The sequence below is a fragment of the Rhagoletis pomonella genome, unplaced genomic scaffold (assembly GCF_013731165.1).
Source record: "Rhagoletis pomonella isolate Grant_MI unplaced genomic scaffold, Rhpom_1.0 Rhpom_scaffold_04053, whole genome shotgun sequence".
In the NCBI taxonomy this organism is placed as follows: domain Eukaryota; kingdom Metazoa; phylum Arthropoda; class Insecta; order Diptera; family Tephritidae; genus Rhagoletis; species Rhagoletis pomonella.
In genome coordinates, this window is record NW_023462605.1 from 1 (window position 1) to 18,048 (window position 18,048).

Below are 18,048 nucleotides of genomic sequence, written 5' to 3' on the forward strand. Positions count from 1 at the left end.
AACAACGACATAAAATCTCAATTGGCTACACTGAAGGTGCAATATGAGAGCGCGCGTCAAGAAGTGCTCGAAAGGGATCAACGACTACTCGACCTGATGAATCAGTTGAAGAAACTTGAAGAACGCTGTGCACAAGCCGAGTCACAAGCAATGTTGGCCAATCGTTATAATGATGAAATCGAGAGACTGAACAATTCTATACGTGAAATTGCACAAGCTGTCGTACAAGATGCTGAAAGTGCCGACCGTGAAGCGGACGTCGCAGAAGCAAACGAAACAATGCAGCACATGCACTTAACGCGTGATAGTGGTGCTAGCATGGGCGTGCCCACGAAATCGCCGCGTCGTAGCTCAGCTCGTGCATCACAAGCTTTCGCAGAAGGCACCATATCAGCAGTACAGGCCGCTCTACATAAATACCAATTGGCTTTGCATGATATGCAGGTTAAATTTCAAAATACCAACGAAAATTTGCGAAATACTAAAACACAACTCGAAACAAGCGAAGGCACAAAGACGCTATTGACGACCAAAGTGCATCAGCTCACCGAAAAATTGGATGCTAGCAATTCGAAGCTGTCTGAACTATTGAAAGAAAGAGATAGTCTTCAGAAGACACTAGAAGAGATACGTCAACAGAAACAGCAAAGCGAGCAGGGGCGTCTCGATTTAAATTCTGCGGTACGTTAGTATAGCCTACTGGTTTTTAATTTACACAATTTTTGCCACTAGATGATAAATATCGGTCACATATGAATACATAAATAATAATTTATTAAATATAATAAATAAATTTAAATATGCGTTTGGGAGAGTTTGAGGATGATACAAACTTAAAAACTACATTTTTGCAAACCAAAAAAAAAATCGAAAAAACACAAGATGGCGGCCATCTTACTATTATTTGAAATATAAATAATATTTATTTCCTTGAGCTACTCTTATCTATCGAACTATGGAAAATTCCATTTCAACTTTTTTAACCAAATTTTGACATAACCGCTTTTTGTTGTTGTTGGGTTTTCGTTATTCCTCATAGGTGTATTTAATTATACAAAAAAATCATACGTGTACTGGCAATCAAAAGTGAGAGCATGATGTTTTTTGTACAATATTTGCAATGCTTTGTAAGTTACAACTTTTTTTTATTATTTTTTTGTTCATGCTTTAATTTAAACCACTTAAGTCAAACTTTCTGTATAAGGTTTACAGAACGTGGAAAAGTTCGAAAACTTTTCATCTAAATTTTGAACTTTTTAATCTGAATTTTTACAAAAATTTCGGGTACGTAGATAGATCGGTTATGTAATTCTAGTGAAACAAGTGAAGCGACTAAAAAATCTCGTTGATTTTTTGTAATTTTTTTTTCCGACGGATTTTGCGGTTTTGTGCATATAACAAGTGAAATTTACAAAATATAGGGCTATTTTTTTAAATTTTGTTTGAAAACTCTCTTGTGCTTTTTATTCCATGGAAAAAGTGCAAAAACCGTCAGCAATAATTAATCATTAAAAATCAACGCGATTTTATAGCCGCTTAAAACTTGCACTTATTTTACTAGAATTAAAAAACCGATCTATCTGCATACTCAAAATTTAATCTAATAATTCAAATTAAAAAGCTCAAAATTTTAATTTGAAAAACGTTGCACAATGCATTAACTTTTGATATCCAGTGTACATATCACATACATACCTAGAAATATTATAACTACTTGTGGATCGTACAGACTCATCGCAATTAGTACAAAAACAGGTATAACACTAATCTTTTAGTTAGTGTACATATATAATCATGAAGAAAACAATATTTGAATTCATTGGAGGTACATAAGTCCTATGCATTGATTTATGCAAAAAATTGTCATATTATGTTTTTTTTTTAGTAAATTATTTGAAATTAAAAATAATATTAAATTTCTTAGCTACTTTTATCCATTCAAGTACTGCATTCAAAATTTCAAGGAATTCGGAATAGGTTTAAAGATTGCGACTTCAGCTTAAAGTTCGAAAAATGCTAAACAATCCCTTTCCAAGATTTTGAAAATTTTCGAATTCGGGTGAAGACCTCACATCTGGTCCTTTTAACATAATATTTTCTTTTTGTATGTCTATAAAAATTTCTGGGACCGAAAATAATAGTTATGATTTTTTTTTAAGTCAGCAATTAACCGTCAAATTTTAACTTTTCAGGTGTTAACTTTTATTTTTGATCGAAAAAATAAAAGTCATATTTTAACTTTGATTTTTGACCAAAAAATAAAAGTCAATTCGTAACTTTTATTTTTGACTGAAAACATATCGGTGAAAAAATAACGAATATTTTTTGACTTTTTCGAAAGAAGGCATAACCGTTATGGTCTCTGAAAAATTAAAAAAAAAAAACTAGAAAAGTGATTCAGATTTTATAAATTTTTGCCATTTTTTTTATCCATTTGGGATTGTGCCTTTTAACGCATTATTTATGTGATGTATTTCATCACCAAAATGATTTTTGAAGAAAGATAATCGAATACATACATACGTATGTATATTGTTTTGAAAAAAAAAATACCCATATCTACTAGAGTAAAAATTTGTGAAGTGGGCCACCATTTTTTCGAAGGTCAAACTTTTTTATGCAATTATCTGTTTATGCTTCACACGGCTAACTTTTTTCTGCAAATAATTGCTAATAGAACGTACAAAAATATTTGCCAAAAACGCAATTTTAAAGCCATAGAGATGTCAGTAATATTTAAAAAAATTTTAATAATTTCTATAAAAAAATAAAAAATTATGGTCAAATAAAAAATAAAAATGGGAAGAAAACACCATCATTCTCAACCGTTTAAAATATGAGCAGAATCGGTGGTACCAATCGAGAGATAACATTTAAAATCTAAACAATTTCGAAAAATGCCAAGGCTACGAAATACTAGTTACGATATAAAAATTTCGTAGATGTGAAAAAAAAATTATTTGAAAATAAACGGTGGAATCGTTTGCAATATCATCACAACCCTTTTTTTCAGTTTGAAAATCTTAGCGGGGATTTTGAGAAGTTACAGCTAAAATATGGAAAGTTGCAAAAGAAAATCGACCTGCTTGAAGATGACAAAAAGGCGGTTGAACTGGAAATTCAACGAATACTTAAGGACAAAAACATAATTGAAATGAATCTAAGGTGAGGCTGTGAAGATTGTATTAAGAATACTTGATAGTAATTGTAGCTAAAAATATTTATATAGGTCTGAAGAGGACCGAGGAAGTCGCTTGCGTGAGGAGACAATATCCTTACGCGAAGAATTGAACAGCGTAAGCCTTAGTCGCGATCTGCTTGAGCAACAACGTATCGAATCCGATAATATCATTAATTTAATTGAAAAGCAAAAATCTGATTTAGAATATGATTTGGACAAGCTGCTCTTGGAGAAATGTGACTTGCAAGAGAAGCTGGACAAAGTGTCCAACAGCAACTCATCCACCTCAGACGAATTGAAAACAATCCACAGTAGCTTAGCACAAACACAAGAGGAGCGCAATAAACTCAAAAGCGAAGTAGATGAATTAGAAAAGGAAATAGCAACAGTGCGGAAGGAGTTGAGCAGCGTTGAAAAGGCACGCCTAGAATTGGAAACGGATAATTTGTCATATAGCGAAAAGCTCAAATGTACACAATTGGAGAAAGAAAAAATTCTACAGGACTTGGCATGTATCACTCGAGATCGTGGTGATATTCACAATCAACTTACAGCTTTGTGCCGCAAAAAGGAATCGCTTAATGAAGAACTAATGCGAACACGACAAAAATTGGAGCAAACTGTTGAAACAAATAATCGTTTAAATAGAAATTTGGAAGAAATGGTTAAAGATGTGGAGGAGAAGCAGGTTGTAATAGATTTGCATGAAAAGGAAACACATCGTCTACAGGTAAATTCAGATTTTTTTTTTTAATACACTGAGAAAAGAGTCAGCTAAATTTATTTCTTTCAACACCAGATTTGGTAAATGTAAACAAATCGTATTACTATAACCAAATCACGTATTGAGAGAAACACATTTCGTTGTTTTAACTAAAATCTTTTCTCAGTGTACAATGTAAGAAGTTCATAAAGTACAAGTCATATCTCGAAGACGGCCGTGGCTCAAGCTGAGGTAGAGTGTTACCAGATAGTCACCTTGAGATCGAGAATGTATTTTAAATTTTCCGCCAAGAATCACACTGGATTACAGATTTCGGTTCTTTTTTTGTTCCACGGATGCCACTATCCAATTCCTATGTAAAATTGCTTGCTGATTTCATTTTTTTTTATGGATAGCTCAAAATTCACTTGAACAATCGTAATACGAAATGAGGAAAATGAAAGATAACAAAATTCTTCATGAACCGTATATACATAACATTTTGTTAGGCCAGATAGTTTAGGAGAAATTAATTTATCATTCCATTTTTTTTTTTTTATGAAAAAATTTAAACTTTAACAGGCGAAAAATTAAAAAAAAATAGCGAAATTTGTATGAAAGCCTGTGTGGAATGAGTGGTCAAATGAAAACGTGCAAGGATTTTTTGTATGAGCAGGAGAGAGTGTTACTCATACGCCACAGCGTACATGGCGCACTCGTACATGGCGTTTGAGTAGCATTTTATCCTGCTCATTTTTCACACAAAAAATCTTTGCGCATTTTCGTTTGAGCACTAATTCCTTTTCTATTTATGCATAATTTTTTTTCATGAGAAGTTTGATTTTTTTTTAGTAACAGATCATGCTTTAACACAAGCAAAACAAAAAATTGCACCGAAACTGTTATTTTTTTTTTCTTTGTTAAAGTTTGTCTTTTTTTGTTTTTCTTAAAAAACCCAAAATCAGGAATGATTATGAATGTATATATATATATGAATAAATTTGTTTAGCTTTAATTTTCCATATTTCGTATGCATTACGATTGTTCAATTGTTTCGTAAGATATACATGATTAAGGGGAACCAGCTGAATAATCTCGAAAACCTATCCATAGAAAAAAACACCAACTCCATTTTCGGAATCACCGAGCAATTCCACGTAGGAATTGGATAGTGGCATCCGTGGAGCATTTTTGCTGTAAACCAGTCTTATTAACTAGATATTTTCTAGTTCATTACTATTTGCTTTTTCGATACATTTAAAAATTAGGGCCCAATCACGGCACTTGATACGAAATTTCATTTTGAGATTATGGCACCCGAACCGAACCCGAACTTTTAATACCCTAGTGCACTTGTGCAAAAGGGTATTGTAACTTTGTTCACATAACGGGTGTTTGTAAAACGAATCGAGATAGGTATAGACAAATGTATACATAAATGATCTGACTGAAAAGAGAAGTCGATTAAGCGGTGACTGCCTGTCCGTCTGTGCACACGATAACTTGAGTAAAAATTGAGATATCTTAACGAAACTTGGTTGGTGTACTTATTTTCACCGTAGGGTGGATGGTATTGGCAAATTCGGAGAATAACAATGTCTACCACCCATATAACGGTTGTTTTCGGAAATACGAAAGCTACGATATTTTAGTAACTACTGAAGCTTATTCACTCAAAATCGACATTTACAATAATTTTTAAACGAAAAATAAGAGTATAAATTTTTGGAAAATGGGCGTGTATATTTTCGTAACCGCTCCATCAATTTCTCCCAAACTTGGCACAGTTGTTAGCCTTGGTACAACATACCAAACAACTGAAAATTTTTGGAATCGGACAGTAACCACGCCCACATATCATATAACGGTAATTTAGGGAAATACGAAATCTTCGATAAGTCAGTAAATAATAAAGCTAATTTATTCAAAATTGATGTTTGCCATAATTCTTTAGCAATGTCCTTACGGTATTCCAGAAAAATACATTTTATTTTAATAAAAATTTCAAAAAGGGCGCTTTTAATGGAAGGAATAAAAATATATGTAAAAATAGGTATTTTTATTATTTTATTTAATAGTACGATTCTTAAGCTTTCAAAATAGAAAATAAAATGTTACTAATTTTTTGCTAATGCATAAAACGCATTATTTCATTTCTTGTCAGTGCCATCAGATAAGCACGAATCGTTCGATTTTCAAAAACGACGTGTCAGATTAAAAAGCTTGAACTGTAGATTTTTTGATTTTTGATTTTTTAAACAAGTGGCAACATTTCTACGTATCGTTTAGAAGTAAGGCATTTTCAAAACAATTTCAATTTCAATTTAAATAACTTTAATAAAATTTGTAACAGGTGGCAACCCGTTTCAAAAAACTAAAACTTTATTGCACATCGGGCCCTGTCATACCGTCAGTATTTATTGACGTGATCCAAGTATCGCGATATTTATTGACGGTATAGCATACAATATTGCTGGATCGTGATCCATACCGCAAAATTTCTAAAATTTTTTAAATCTGGATCGCGGATCGCAATACCCCAATAAATATTTTGTACGTGGAACATTGCCTACCGAGCCCTATTTCACTAACAGACTTATTCAAAAAAGTTGTCCGATTTGCAAAATAGTTTTGAATATTTGCAACGTGGTCCATTTTGTGCTCATAGGAATTGCTGACGGCATTGCGTACAGAAAAAGAGTCCCTAGAAGCAGTACTTTTCGATACAAATACTCAACTCGAAGCCACTGAGGAAAAACGTCAACAGCTCGAACGTGATCTTCAGGAGGCACTCGTGCGCGAAGAATCACTTAAAAATTCGGTAACACGCCTGAATAAAGAATTGGAACAGTGTCAACGCCGCGCTCAAGAAACGAAAAACCAACTAATGAATGCTGCACGCGCAGCTGAGAACGACTTCAATCAAAAGATTGCCAACCTCAAAGCGGTAGGCGAAGAAGCGGCTAAGAAACATTCAGAAGAGCTTTATAAACTTAAAACGGGATTGGAGAAGCGTATGGCGCAAGCACTTCAAGCATTACAAACAGCTAAGGATGATGAAATTGAGAAATTACAAGAGCGCCTAGAGGCATTACAAGCGCATTTAGAAAGTTTGGTACAGCAGCACGAAGAGGCTATGATACGGGCTGAAAATGAAAAACAGCAGGCGCTGTTGATGGGTAAGTGTACATACATACATACATATGAGCCATTCTTTTCTAAGTCGGACGGATTAAGTAAAAAAAAGATTATGTCATGGCTCTACGATGAGCAGAACCCGAGATATAACGATTTGAAGAAGTATATGATGACAGATCAATCTCCGAAAAAAAAATCCTCGAACACGTGTTAGCTTATTTCATGTATAGAACCCAAAAAAAAAAAAATGTGAACCCAATCGAAAATGTGACACCCAATTTGGTGTCCGATATGAAAACCAATGTCTCATATGTACATAAGTACGTAGTTACTAAATGAGACGTAAACTTTTGAAAATATTTTAATTAAAAATTAGCACATCGAGATAAGCAAGCATTGATGGAAAAGTTAGAGGCTGCTATGCGGGAACTAAAGAACGAACAGGACGGACTCGAACGTATGAAACGTGAACATAATGCACACGATGAAAAACAACGAAATGCCATTGCTCAGCTAAAGGATGAAATATCCGCCATGCGAACAAGGGAAGAGGAAAACAAGTAAGTTTGGAGGATTTGCAGAAATGGATTCCGTTATGTACGTATGTATCGACTGCTGAGCGGAAGATCAATATATCTCGGCAGTCAGTTCGAAAACGCCCTATATCAAAACACTTTTCAAAAACGTCCTATTTCAGAATTTGGTTGAAGAACGCCCTATTTTAGAATTCATTTCAAAAATGCTCCATCTCAGCTGCCGATTCAAAAAGTGAGATAGGGCATTTTTGAATCGTATTCTGAAATAGGGCGTTCTTCAATCAAATTCTGAGATAGAGTGTTTTTCAATAAAATTCTGAAATAGGGCGTTTTTGAAACTGACTCCCGAGGTAGGTCGATCTTCCACTCAGCAGTCGAATATAATGTATTTATGTACTTATATGTATATGCATAATAATAATAAGCATTCAATTAACACTGTACTTTTTGCAGAATAAAACTCGAAGAATGTATACGAAAACAGGAAATACAGCTAACGAGTGTAAAAGAAGAAAGAGATAATCTTAATCGACTCTGTGAAGAGTTGAAAATGGATATACGACTCAAGGAAGACAAAGTCGAAGGAATTAACGCAGAACTACAAGATGCGCTCAGGAAAGCAAAAGAAGGTAGGTTATGAAAAATACAACTAAATATCTTTACAAGAAATAAAAAATATGTATATACTACATATGTATATGTACATATCGATGGTCTTCTGGAATAGCGACACAACTCAAAACTAAAAAAAACGCTACTAAGTGGCTCATATGTTTAAAATTTAAGTAATAAGGATAAATAAAGTAAATAGTAAGGATTAGCCGTGGATTACAGACACGAGGCCCTTAACTGTAGTAAGGATTTTGTTAATTTGAGTTGTGCTATTGCTATTGAAGTAGCAAAAATGCTCGATATTTATGAAAAACGGTCTCATTATGTACATATCACACATCGAGATATCGACTAAATTATACTTCTTATCGACTATTTCAAGCATTTATTGAGACGAGTCTGTCAAATTAGACTCCCAATTCTCACGATCTCTTTGAGGGCAATAACTCCTCTATTATTAGAAAAAAATCTATCGTCTGCTAAAGATTTGATGTGCCCCAAATTATGGGTAATTGTCTCGGGGGTACAACAAAGCAATCTTAAATGATAGTATAATAAACCTCCCCCCCTCACTCCATAATTTTTTGCTCCACAATTTTTTACACGGGTTTGACGTTTGAATTTTAGTAGCTAGTAGCCCAATAAGCATTTAAGCTCTATGCAGATCACACACTTCCAATTTATTCATATTTAAGACTGCACTGCCAAACAGAAGAAAAAGGTTTTTCTAATAGCGGTCGCCCCTCGGTAAGAAATGGCCAATTTCTGCTATGAAAAATAGTTTCTTGAAACTCCCCCCTTCGTTTTGGCGCTCGCCACAAATCGGAGGAGAAGCTCGGCCAAACACTAACATATTGTGTATTCAAATTCACAGTCCTTAGACTGCTTGAATAACTTCAAATTTGTTTGCAGGTGAAGCTTATATTGATAGCTTGCGCAATGAACTCACGGACTGTCGCCGTCAATTGGCTGACAGTAACATTGAGAAGGATAAATATTCTAACAGTAATAAGGAGCTGCGTGATCACGTGAAGCATGTGGAGAGCGCAAAACGCGAGCAGGCGCGCGCTATTGAGGAAGCTTTGCAGAAAATAAATGCTTTGCAAGATTCCAAAAGCTCATTGGAAAACGAACGTACACGACTGACAACGATCTTGAAGGAGACCGAAAATAATATGAGTAAAACTGTACAGGAGCTGAATGCCACCAAGAATACACTACAGAAAACGCAAATGGACTTTGCGCAAAAGGATGAAGGTGGTAAGGAGCTCCAGAACAAATTAGCTGCCGAAATCGAATTAAAGGAGCGTAGTCAACAGGAATTGTGCCAGATTAAGAAGCAGGTAAGTTAAGGGTAACTTTTACGAAATTTTTCACTTCGTTACACTAATGCAATTTTTTAATTTTTAATTAGCTTGCCGATTTAGAAGAAAATCTATGCGAAACCAGGGCAGAGCTTGGCCGTGCACGCTGTCAGTCCAATCAGGATGAACATCGCTTCCACAATCGCGAACAAGAGCTATTAGCGCGTATCGAAGAAGCTCGCGGTAGAGAGAAGCGGTTGGAAGATCAGAAGCATAACCTTGAGGTATGTCTTGCTGATGCCACCCAACAGATACAGGAGTTGAAAGCTCGATTGGGTGGCGCTGAAGGTCGAATACGCGCGCTCGACGAGCAGCTGGCTTGTGTTGAGCTTCACAAGCGCGACACAGAGCACAAGCTCAGCTCGGTTGCGCACACATTGCGTCGTATTGCAGGCATTCAACCTGATGGCAGTGTTAATCTTTCCTATCGCTTGATAAGCCCAACAAGGCGTTATAGTCCCATTCGAAATGCAATGGCGGCTGGCAGTTGCCATGATTATGATGCCAGAAGCACTTCACAATGTCCGGATGTACCTTGTGATCTGGATCCGGATCTGGTGCGCAAAGGCGTACGAAATCTAATGCATCAAGTGGCACAAATCGAACGTGAAAAGGATGATATGAAGGTGCAATTATCGGCAGCGAAAAAACAATTACAGGATGCCGCAGAGCAGCAGCTGCGTTGCGATGGAAAAGTCAGCAAACTTCAGCAAATGTTGCGTCACCTTCAGGAAGAGAAGGGCAATTTGGATACCGAACGTAGTATGAAAATTTCCGCTTTGAATGCACTCGAAGAGAAGTTTAAGCAGAAGTGCGATGAATGCCAGCAAATGCGTGAAAAAATTAATCAGCTTGAAATGCAGTTAGCATCTTGCAATGAGGAGAACTCCCAGATCGAGGTAAGGTTAAAAGTTGTACTTGTATATATGTAGTACCGTCTGTGGAATTTTAATGCAATTCGTGATTTTTTTAAATACAAATTTTAGTCGGTGGTTAACGATCTCACTTCACATTCGTTATTATTATTGGTGAAGATCCCATTTTATCCAATTAGATTAAATATTATTCGAATAAATTTTGCGCAGTTTGCATAAATAAACAACAAGAGTTCATAGAGTAGAAAGCGGTTGAGAAGCAGAACTGTGGATTCTTTGATTTCATTTTGGGTGTCCACACCTGCCTGGTTATCAGGTTATTTGATTAAAAATTAGCGCAATTCATCTAAACGCGTAAAAGCCTCGTAACCATGTAAACCTCGTTAACTTACTTAATTTTGCATGCAAAATCGGTTTATTTACGAGGTTTACGCGGTTTACGCGGTTGCGAGGCAATTACGACTTTCCATGAATACCCATATTATTTTTCATCTTTTTTCTAGGATCGGCTAGAGAAGTGTCGTACACACGGATCGAAATTAGAGAACGAGAAACGTCATCTGCAGGAAGAACTAGCGAAAGCGGAAGGACGCGCTGCGAAATTGGATCTGCAGCGGGTTGCAATGGAGGGAGATATAAATCGCTTGCAAATGGCCTTACAAGAGAAAGACTGTAATGTGAGGCAGGCGCAAGAACGACTCGACAACCAGAATCGTGCAATGGTCCAATTGGAAGAGCGGTGTTCATCACTTAAGACTACGGTGGATCAAATGAAGGATCGCCTACAAAAGGCGGCGGTCACTGAAGTGGAATTGCGTGGCGAATTGAAAGCACTGAATAAGGAGCTCTCTGAGCAAGGACACTGTTCGCAATCAAATGAAGAAAAAGTAAAACTACTGCAAAAACAATCTCAAGCAGCAGAAAACGAAAAGCGTATACTTGCAGAGCGTCTGGATAATGCACAAAGTAATTTAAATGAATTGCGACGCAGTCAACAAGCACAATTGGACCGTATTCAGCGGCTTCAAGAGCAAGTTACCGATTTGGAAGTGCAACGTTCTGCTTTAGAGTCGCAATTACGCATTGCCAAGTGGAATCAGGAGGCCGGTGATAGTGGCGGTATGGGCAAAAGTGCCGATAAGCGCGAGGAAGAAGAGCTCAGTCGACAACTCAAATCGTCTCAACGAGAAAAATCCGAATTACGCAATAAATTACAAGCTTTGCAGGACAAAGTCAAGCAATTGGAGTCGGAGCGTAAAAGCAAGTTCTCCGGAAGTGGTGGGACCACAGCTTACGATCGTGCAGAGAAGAATACTTCGTATTATGATGCCGGTGACTTCGACTCGAACCGCATGGAAACCACTGCGGGCAATTATAGCTGTGGTCTTGATCATGCCGTCATTGAGCAAGAGGCGAGGGACTTGCGCTTAAAAGTCCGTCGTTTAGAAACACTTTTAGCGGAGAAAGAGTCCGAACTGGCAAGACTTAAGGCACGTTTACACGATAGTGCCAAGTGTGCAGATGGTGGAATAGATGCGGAGCGTTACCGTAATGCCCAAATGCACGCTGAAAAGTTATTGGATGCTCGCGAGCAATCACATCGGCAGCAGGTCATGCGTTTAGAAAATCAAGTGAGCTAATAATATTTTTTTTTTTTTAGTTTTTGTTATAAATACATTACATATATATGTACATACATATGTTCATACGTGTGTACCATTGCCACTGTTTGAGAGCCACGAGCAAAATGGCATACTTATTCCTTTCACGGGGGATGAAATGGCAAGTAAATTTTTCCTAAAAACTAAGGAATGGTGTTTATATCGTCGTTTAAAGTACAAAACCGCGTATCGTCGTTCTGCAAAACCGCGTAACCGACATTTTTTGGCAAAAATTGGATTTGCTCACACAAGCTCTTGGTTAAATCCTTATCCATTCGTCCTCAAATATACTAGCCAGAATTGCGATTGCTTTATAAAAAAGGTAACCATTTTGAAATATGTTTTTACGCTCTAGAAAATAATTTCTACAACTTCACATACGCGGTTTTGCATTTTGTTGATACGCGGTTTTGTACATTAAACGACGATATGTATCTCCTATTAAGGTTTTTTGCGCACTCACTTCGGCATTAGTCCGTACAAGTTTTCTGTAGAACATTTTAACCCTCTAACTGCCTCTTTCAATAAACTTTTATGAAACTTATTTTAAAGAGGGTCAAAAATAATGTGACCGACCGTCCTCCTTTAGGAAAAAGTCCTCCTTTTTTAAGCCATGTCCTCCTAAATGTCCTGCTTTTTGACATTCGTCATTCAAATTTAAAGTTATATTAATTATCGTGTGTACATACTATGCGCTAGATAAAATAAGAAGTACATTCGACATAAAATGCATGTTTTTTTCCGTTAAAAATTCTTTCAAGAACAATATTACCAAAACTTTTTCAATAGTAATTTTAGTAACGTAACGTCATGTAACATCGCGCCAGAAACTTCAGCTGATTAAACAAAAAATTATTATAAAATTAACCTAAACATTCCAAATCTTACTACAACTTTTATACAAATACCCTTGCCCAATTCGCAGTTTGGTAACCCAAGTCAAAATCCACTTCGGTTGTAACGTCACGCCAGCACGGCATATGTTTATTAATATCTTTAAATCGCTGCTACCAGCAGTTGTAATTTTTTTACTAAATAAGCGGAATTTAATGCTATGCGAATCTCGAATAACCTTTTTAAAATTTTTACTCTTTCAGTTTTTTTTTTTAACATTTTGTAACACAAGTTTCACGTAACGCCAAATTGGAAATACACATATTTTTTGTTTTTCGTAGATATCTTTGCTACGTGAACAATTAGCACAAGAAGCTAAACGTCGTCAGCAATACATTTTGCGTAGTTCAAAAGCCAATCGCGAAATGCAACACCTACGAAATACTCTTGGCGATTCATTACGACATGTTTCGCAACATCCATTAGATCCTAATTTATTGGAAAGCGAATCGAGACGGTGAGCATAAATTGTTTAATGCCATTATAAATATTCTTATTTTATTGTATATAATTTTGTACGTTCATGCAGCTTGGATAATGCCGTTTCGATGAGTCTACCACCGTCCACCTGTCGGGATTACGATCAATAAATCCATTTGTATGGGACAACTTGATTGTTACTAGCTAATATGTGGTCCAGGCAAAGGGAAAGGACTTGGAAATAAAAAACTGCCACTTAAAGCTTCCTTATTAAAAACTAAATGCATTTATTAGAATATATGTATACAGGTATAGAAAACATAATTAATACAAAACATGCCTATACTCACTATCCCCTCTCATACAATAAGTGTGTATGAGTTGATTTTGAAACTCCACAAAAATGCATCAGGTATTGAAATTTGTAATGATCCTACAAAATTTACTTATCCCTAACTTCATCGATATTTTATATAGATACATACATACACTGCCGGAACAAAGTATTGGTACAGCAAATTTTTCACAATCAGCCTTATCATGAGTTTCATTTTACCCGAACCGGTTCACTTTTAACTCTTAGTTTCCATGGTATTACTATGGGCGGATGACAAATTTTCGGGTGAATTTTTTTTTCATGTGAAACTCAGGATAAGGCAGAATATATGCAACACTTTTTATTCTAATATTTTTCGGCCAATTTTGTATAAACATATGGTTCATTCAACAACAAAAAGCTTAAAAATGTAATTCCTAAACATTAGGCAAAACTCGCGAAAATTCAGTAAATTTTCAACTTTTTAATCAGGTTTATTAGACTTTTTTTGAGTATGCAGTTTTGCAGCCCATTAAATTCTAGTAAAAAAATGCAAGTTCGGAGTTAGTCAAAAATCGCGTTGATTTTTGAGAATTTTTTTTTTGTTGAAGGTGTTTTGCATTTTTTCCATATTAAGTATTTTCGAAAAAAAATGTTTGTATGGAAGAGACTGCGTGAAAAAAATTACCAAAAATCAACGGTAATTCCTAGGTATTTAAAACTTGCACTTTCTTATAATACAATTGATTGGGCTAGAAATCTGCATACTCCAAACTCTAGAAAATCGGATTGAAAAGTTGAAAATTTTCATGAAAATTTGCTGAATTTTCGCGAGTTTTGCACAAAGTTTAGGAATTATATTTTTATGTTTTTTAGTGTAGAATGAACATATGGTTTTATACGAAATTAGTGGAAAAATATTAGAATAAAAATTGTTGCCTATATTGTGAAAAATTTGCTGTGCCAATACTTTGTTCCGGCAGTGTACATACATATATACGTACTTACATACGAAAATGTACATGTATTTGTATGGTGTAGACAAATTATAACTATTCTGTAGCTTTTCATTGTCTGCGAGATAGACAATAGAATATAGTGTATATTTACTTCCTGCATTCCCACCACAAGTTAATTTCAATTAAAAAAAAAAAAAAACCAAAACATTATTAAACCAAACATTTCCCAACAAGCGCTATTAAATTTTATTTACGTTTATCTTATAAGGCTGTTGCATTTCTCCTCTCTTTAGGAGAACATTGCCGTACAGTTTTGAAAGGAACCATGCAAATTCATATCACCAACTTTCACAGTCACTAATGTATCAATAACAATGCCTCAATAACATTTATATACCTACAAACGTATGCATGTAGGATAAAACACAAACACAATCTAGAATTCAAACATCTATTAAAACAAATATAAGAGCAATTTTCATAAAAGGCAATATTCATAAAAGGAATATTTTAGAAAATATATACAATTTTGGTCAAATAAAGAAAACAATTGGTTTGTATTTTTCCTTTGTTTCATTTTTATTGCGAATTTAATATTTTCTCCAGGTAAGCGACTACAACTTTCATGTTAGCCCTCTGTTTGGACAACTTGGACACTTCGCCTACAATAGCAAACAGTGCTTTCTTTTTGCCGCTTTTGTATTGTTTTACTGCCTGTTCGTTACGCTCAATCGCCTGTAGACAAAGTTGTTCGATAGTCTTTTCATCAGTTATTTGTTCTAGTTGTCGGTCGTATATAAGCTAAAAAATAATACATAAATTTATTAATATAATTTTCTGTGCATACATATGTACAAATCAGCGTTAAAACGTTCGGCGAAAAATTGGTCCGCTTTCTAATGAAATAAATCAAAAATTGTCTTTCTAAACAAAAAATAAAACTTGTACCTTTTGCTCAATAAATAACACTGAGAAAGTTTAAAAACTATTTTGAGTAATACAAATTTTTCGGAGTCAACGGCAGTCCGAGTAACCATGATTATGTTGGTGTACTCCTTATGCACGCAGCTTTTCACATGCAGTGTAGCAACGCTGATAAAAATGTATGTATGTACATATGCAAACGCCGAGTATAAATAGAGTTTACCGATTGGACATTTTGTGCAGGATCCTGATGTAAAAATTCGATAAGCTGTCGACCCGCTTGCAGATTTATAGTACCAGTATTGAGCGCTACAAGGATGTCCTCAAGGTGAGTGTAAGTGAGTTGGCTGGAAGAGCAATACAATACAGCTGCATATTATAGGATAGTAACATAACTTATTAAGCAATAACATGAACGTAAAAATTATCTATGTACAAATGTATTAGTTTAACAATTAATTCCGGTTTCCGTGAAGCGCACGCCTTAGCACATTTATTTTAGACGTTAAGTAACCACTAATTATTTGCAACTTTTTATAATCATTACGGGACTTGTTTTTAAATTTAATATACAACTTCTGTGACCATATACAGTTTCAGGTGTCTATACTTTTCCCCGCGTGTAGAACTACTGCTAACCACCTCAAAGAGAAAAAAATCGTCGATTGGTACATCATGGCCCATAGGCATAGTCGTAAGTTAAAACTCATTCTTGTTAAAATAAAGTTTTAAATTTAGAATAGATTTTTAATTTGTGTCAATAGACATCTTAGAAACAGCTTTTTGTTAAGATGAGAGAGAACAGAGCTACCCATGAAGAGAAAAAATTTACTCGGCAATATAAAGATATATGTGTACTTTAATTAGTTCACCCTGTGTCCGCTGCGGGATTGACATTTTAGCTTCCCGACGAGTCGTGGGTTCGAATCCCACTATCAGGAAACATTTTTTTTTTTTTTGTTATTTTAAATATTGGGGCGTATTCTTGTTTTCGTACGAATCGAAAATCGTAAAATTTTCCAATTATTTTCTATACAAAAATATCAAATTTTCGATTCGTACGAAAACAAGAATACGCCTCAAGAATTTTATTTTTTTTTTTTATGTAATTATAGTTGTTATGACCTGTTTAATTAAAATTAAACTGCACAAAATTTGTTTATCTTGACATTATAATGTGAAATACCGCAAGAATAATAAAATAAAATAAAATAATTTTTATATTAAAAAAAAATCATTAAACTAAAAAATATTGTTTGGTATCGCTCAGAGTAGGAACCGAACCTTATTTTAGCATTTTCAACTCACGTCTTATTTTAAAGTTAAAAATTTTGCTTTTGCATTTTCAGTTGACCATGAAAGAGTTAAGATGGTGATTACAATTGTCCAAACCGTAGCTGTCACAGGTGTGACATGCTTCACTGTTGAATCATTCTTATCCAACTATGCAATGCAATGGTGGTAAACATTTGCAATGAATTTCTAACATTATTACATAAAGACGAAACACATAAACTTCTGTAATACATATATGTATAAACACTTTTTTGACACGGGCAGATAAAGCACTCACACAATTTAATACATAACACAATGTTATTAAAAGCAAATTAGTCCTATTATATATATTTCTTACCAAGCGCTTGAATTATGAATCATGAATTATTTCACAGTACTTTTAACACAACCTATTTGAAACTCACTCAAAAAATTTACTTAGAACTTGATTTCCAAACGTAAAAAAGGGATTAAAGTTGCATTTGAAACTTTAATTTGTTATATTTTGGTTGATTATATGTCTATCATTTTCCTCTACATATTCACCTTTACCTTTATCCTTGCATTCCTTTTAATTTGAATCTTATTTTTAAACCGCTGCTTAGCAAGTTTCTTTAATTGTTCCCACAACGGTCGGGTCTACGAAACCGGAACGACCCACAATTATATCTGACCAAGGACTGTCGCTTCAGCATCGCTCCTCAAAAACTCTTTTGGGGATTTGTATGCTCTTACAACAACAATAACGCTTCTTTAATTCACTATCAATATTAAAGCATACATTTAGGAGGCATTTCCGCTACATTCGCCACTAACGAAATTTTACTACAAAAAAAAGTAAGCACATACTGTCTTTTTTCGGTTAGTTCTTGTCTTTGCGGAAGCAGGAGAAGGAAAGCTAAGTGGCAAACTAATTGAGTATGCAGACAATTCCTCAAATAGGCATTTCACATGTGCACACAAATTTTTCATTTTGCGACAACATCAATGGATTTTTCGAAGTTAAGGTCTAAACTATAAATTTAATTAAAGGAAAACTTAGTTCGTGTAGTCCCTACGCGCGGAAGAAGAGAAACTTAATAGCGTAAATGCCAGAAAGAAAGATATGTGCGATCCACTACATACACATCTTCATCTTCGTCTTCATCTTCATCTTCATCTTCATCTTCATCTTCATCTTCATCTTC

The 18,048-nt window shown here is 35.0% G+C and overlaps 1 protein-coding gene and 1 long non-coding RNA gene across 2 annotated transcripts; one reads left to right on the top strand and one right to left on the bottom strand.

The window, feature by feature from the left end:
• Positions 1-58: 58 nt before the first annotated feature.
• On the top strand, positions 59-15,219 carry LOC118754517 (rootletin-like). Its single transcript, XM_036489395.1, has 12 exons — positions 59-681; positions 3,014-3,165; positions 3,230-3,911; positions 6,553-7,063; positions 7,399-7,582; positions 8,012-8,187; positions 9,083-9,513; positions 9,585-10,433; positions 10,913-12,040; positions 13,246-13,421; positions 13,494-13,693; positions 14,953-15,219. Exons 1-11 carry the CDS (start codon positions 97-99, stop codon positions 13,552-13,554), a joined length of 4,935 nt encoding a protein of 1,644 aa, XP_036345288.1. The 5' UTR covers positions 59-96; the 3' UTR covers positions 13,555-13,693; positions 14,953-15,219.
• On the bottom strand, positions 15,218-16,170 carry LOC118754518. Its single transcript, XR_004994901.1, has 2 exons — positions 15,807-16,170; positions 15,218-15,460 (listed from the first exon to the last, which is right to left on the bottom strand). It is a non-coding gene; the product is annotated as an uncharacterized LOC118754518 (long non-coding RNA).
• Positions 16,171-18,048: the final 1,878 nt, after the last annotated feature.

What these genes read in the sequence shown, in the direction of transcription:
- LOC118754517 (XM_036489395.1), top strand. Translation starts at nt 97, where the DNA reads ATGAATCAGTTGAAGAAACTTGAAGAACGCTGTGCACAAGCCGAGTCA. An exon ending in GTCTCGATTTAAATTCTGCG is followed by an intron (nt 682 to 3,013) that starts GTACGTTAGTAT and finishes CCTTTTTTTCAG; the next exon opens with TTTGAAAATCTTAGCGGGGA. An exon ending in AGGAAACACATCGTCTACAG is followed by an intron (nt 3,912 to 6,552) that starts GTAAATTCAGAT and finishes TTGTGCTCATAG; the next exon opens with GAATTGCTGACGGCATTGCG.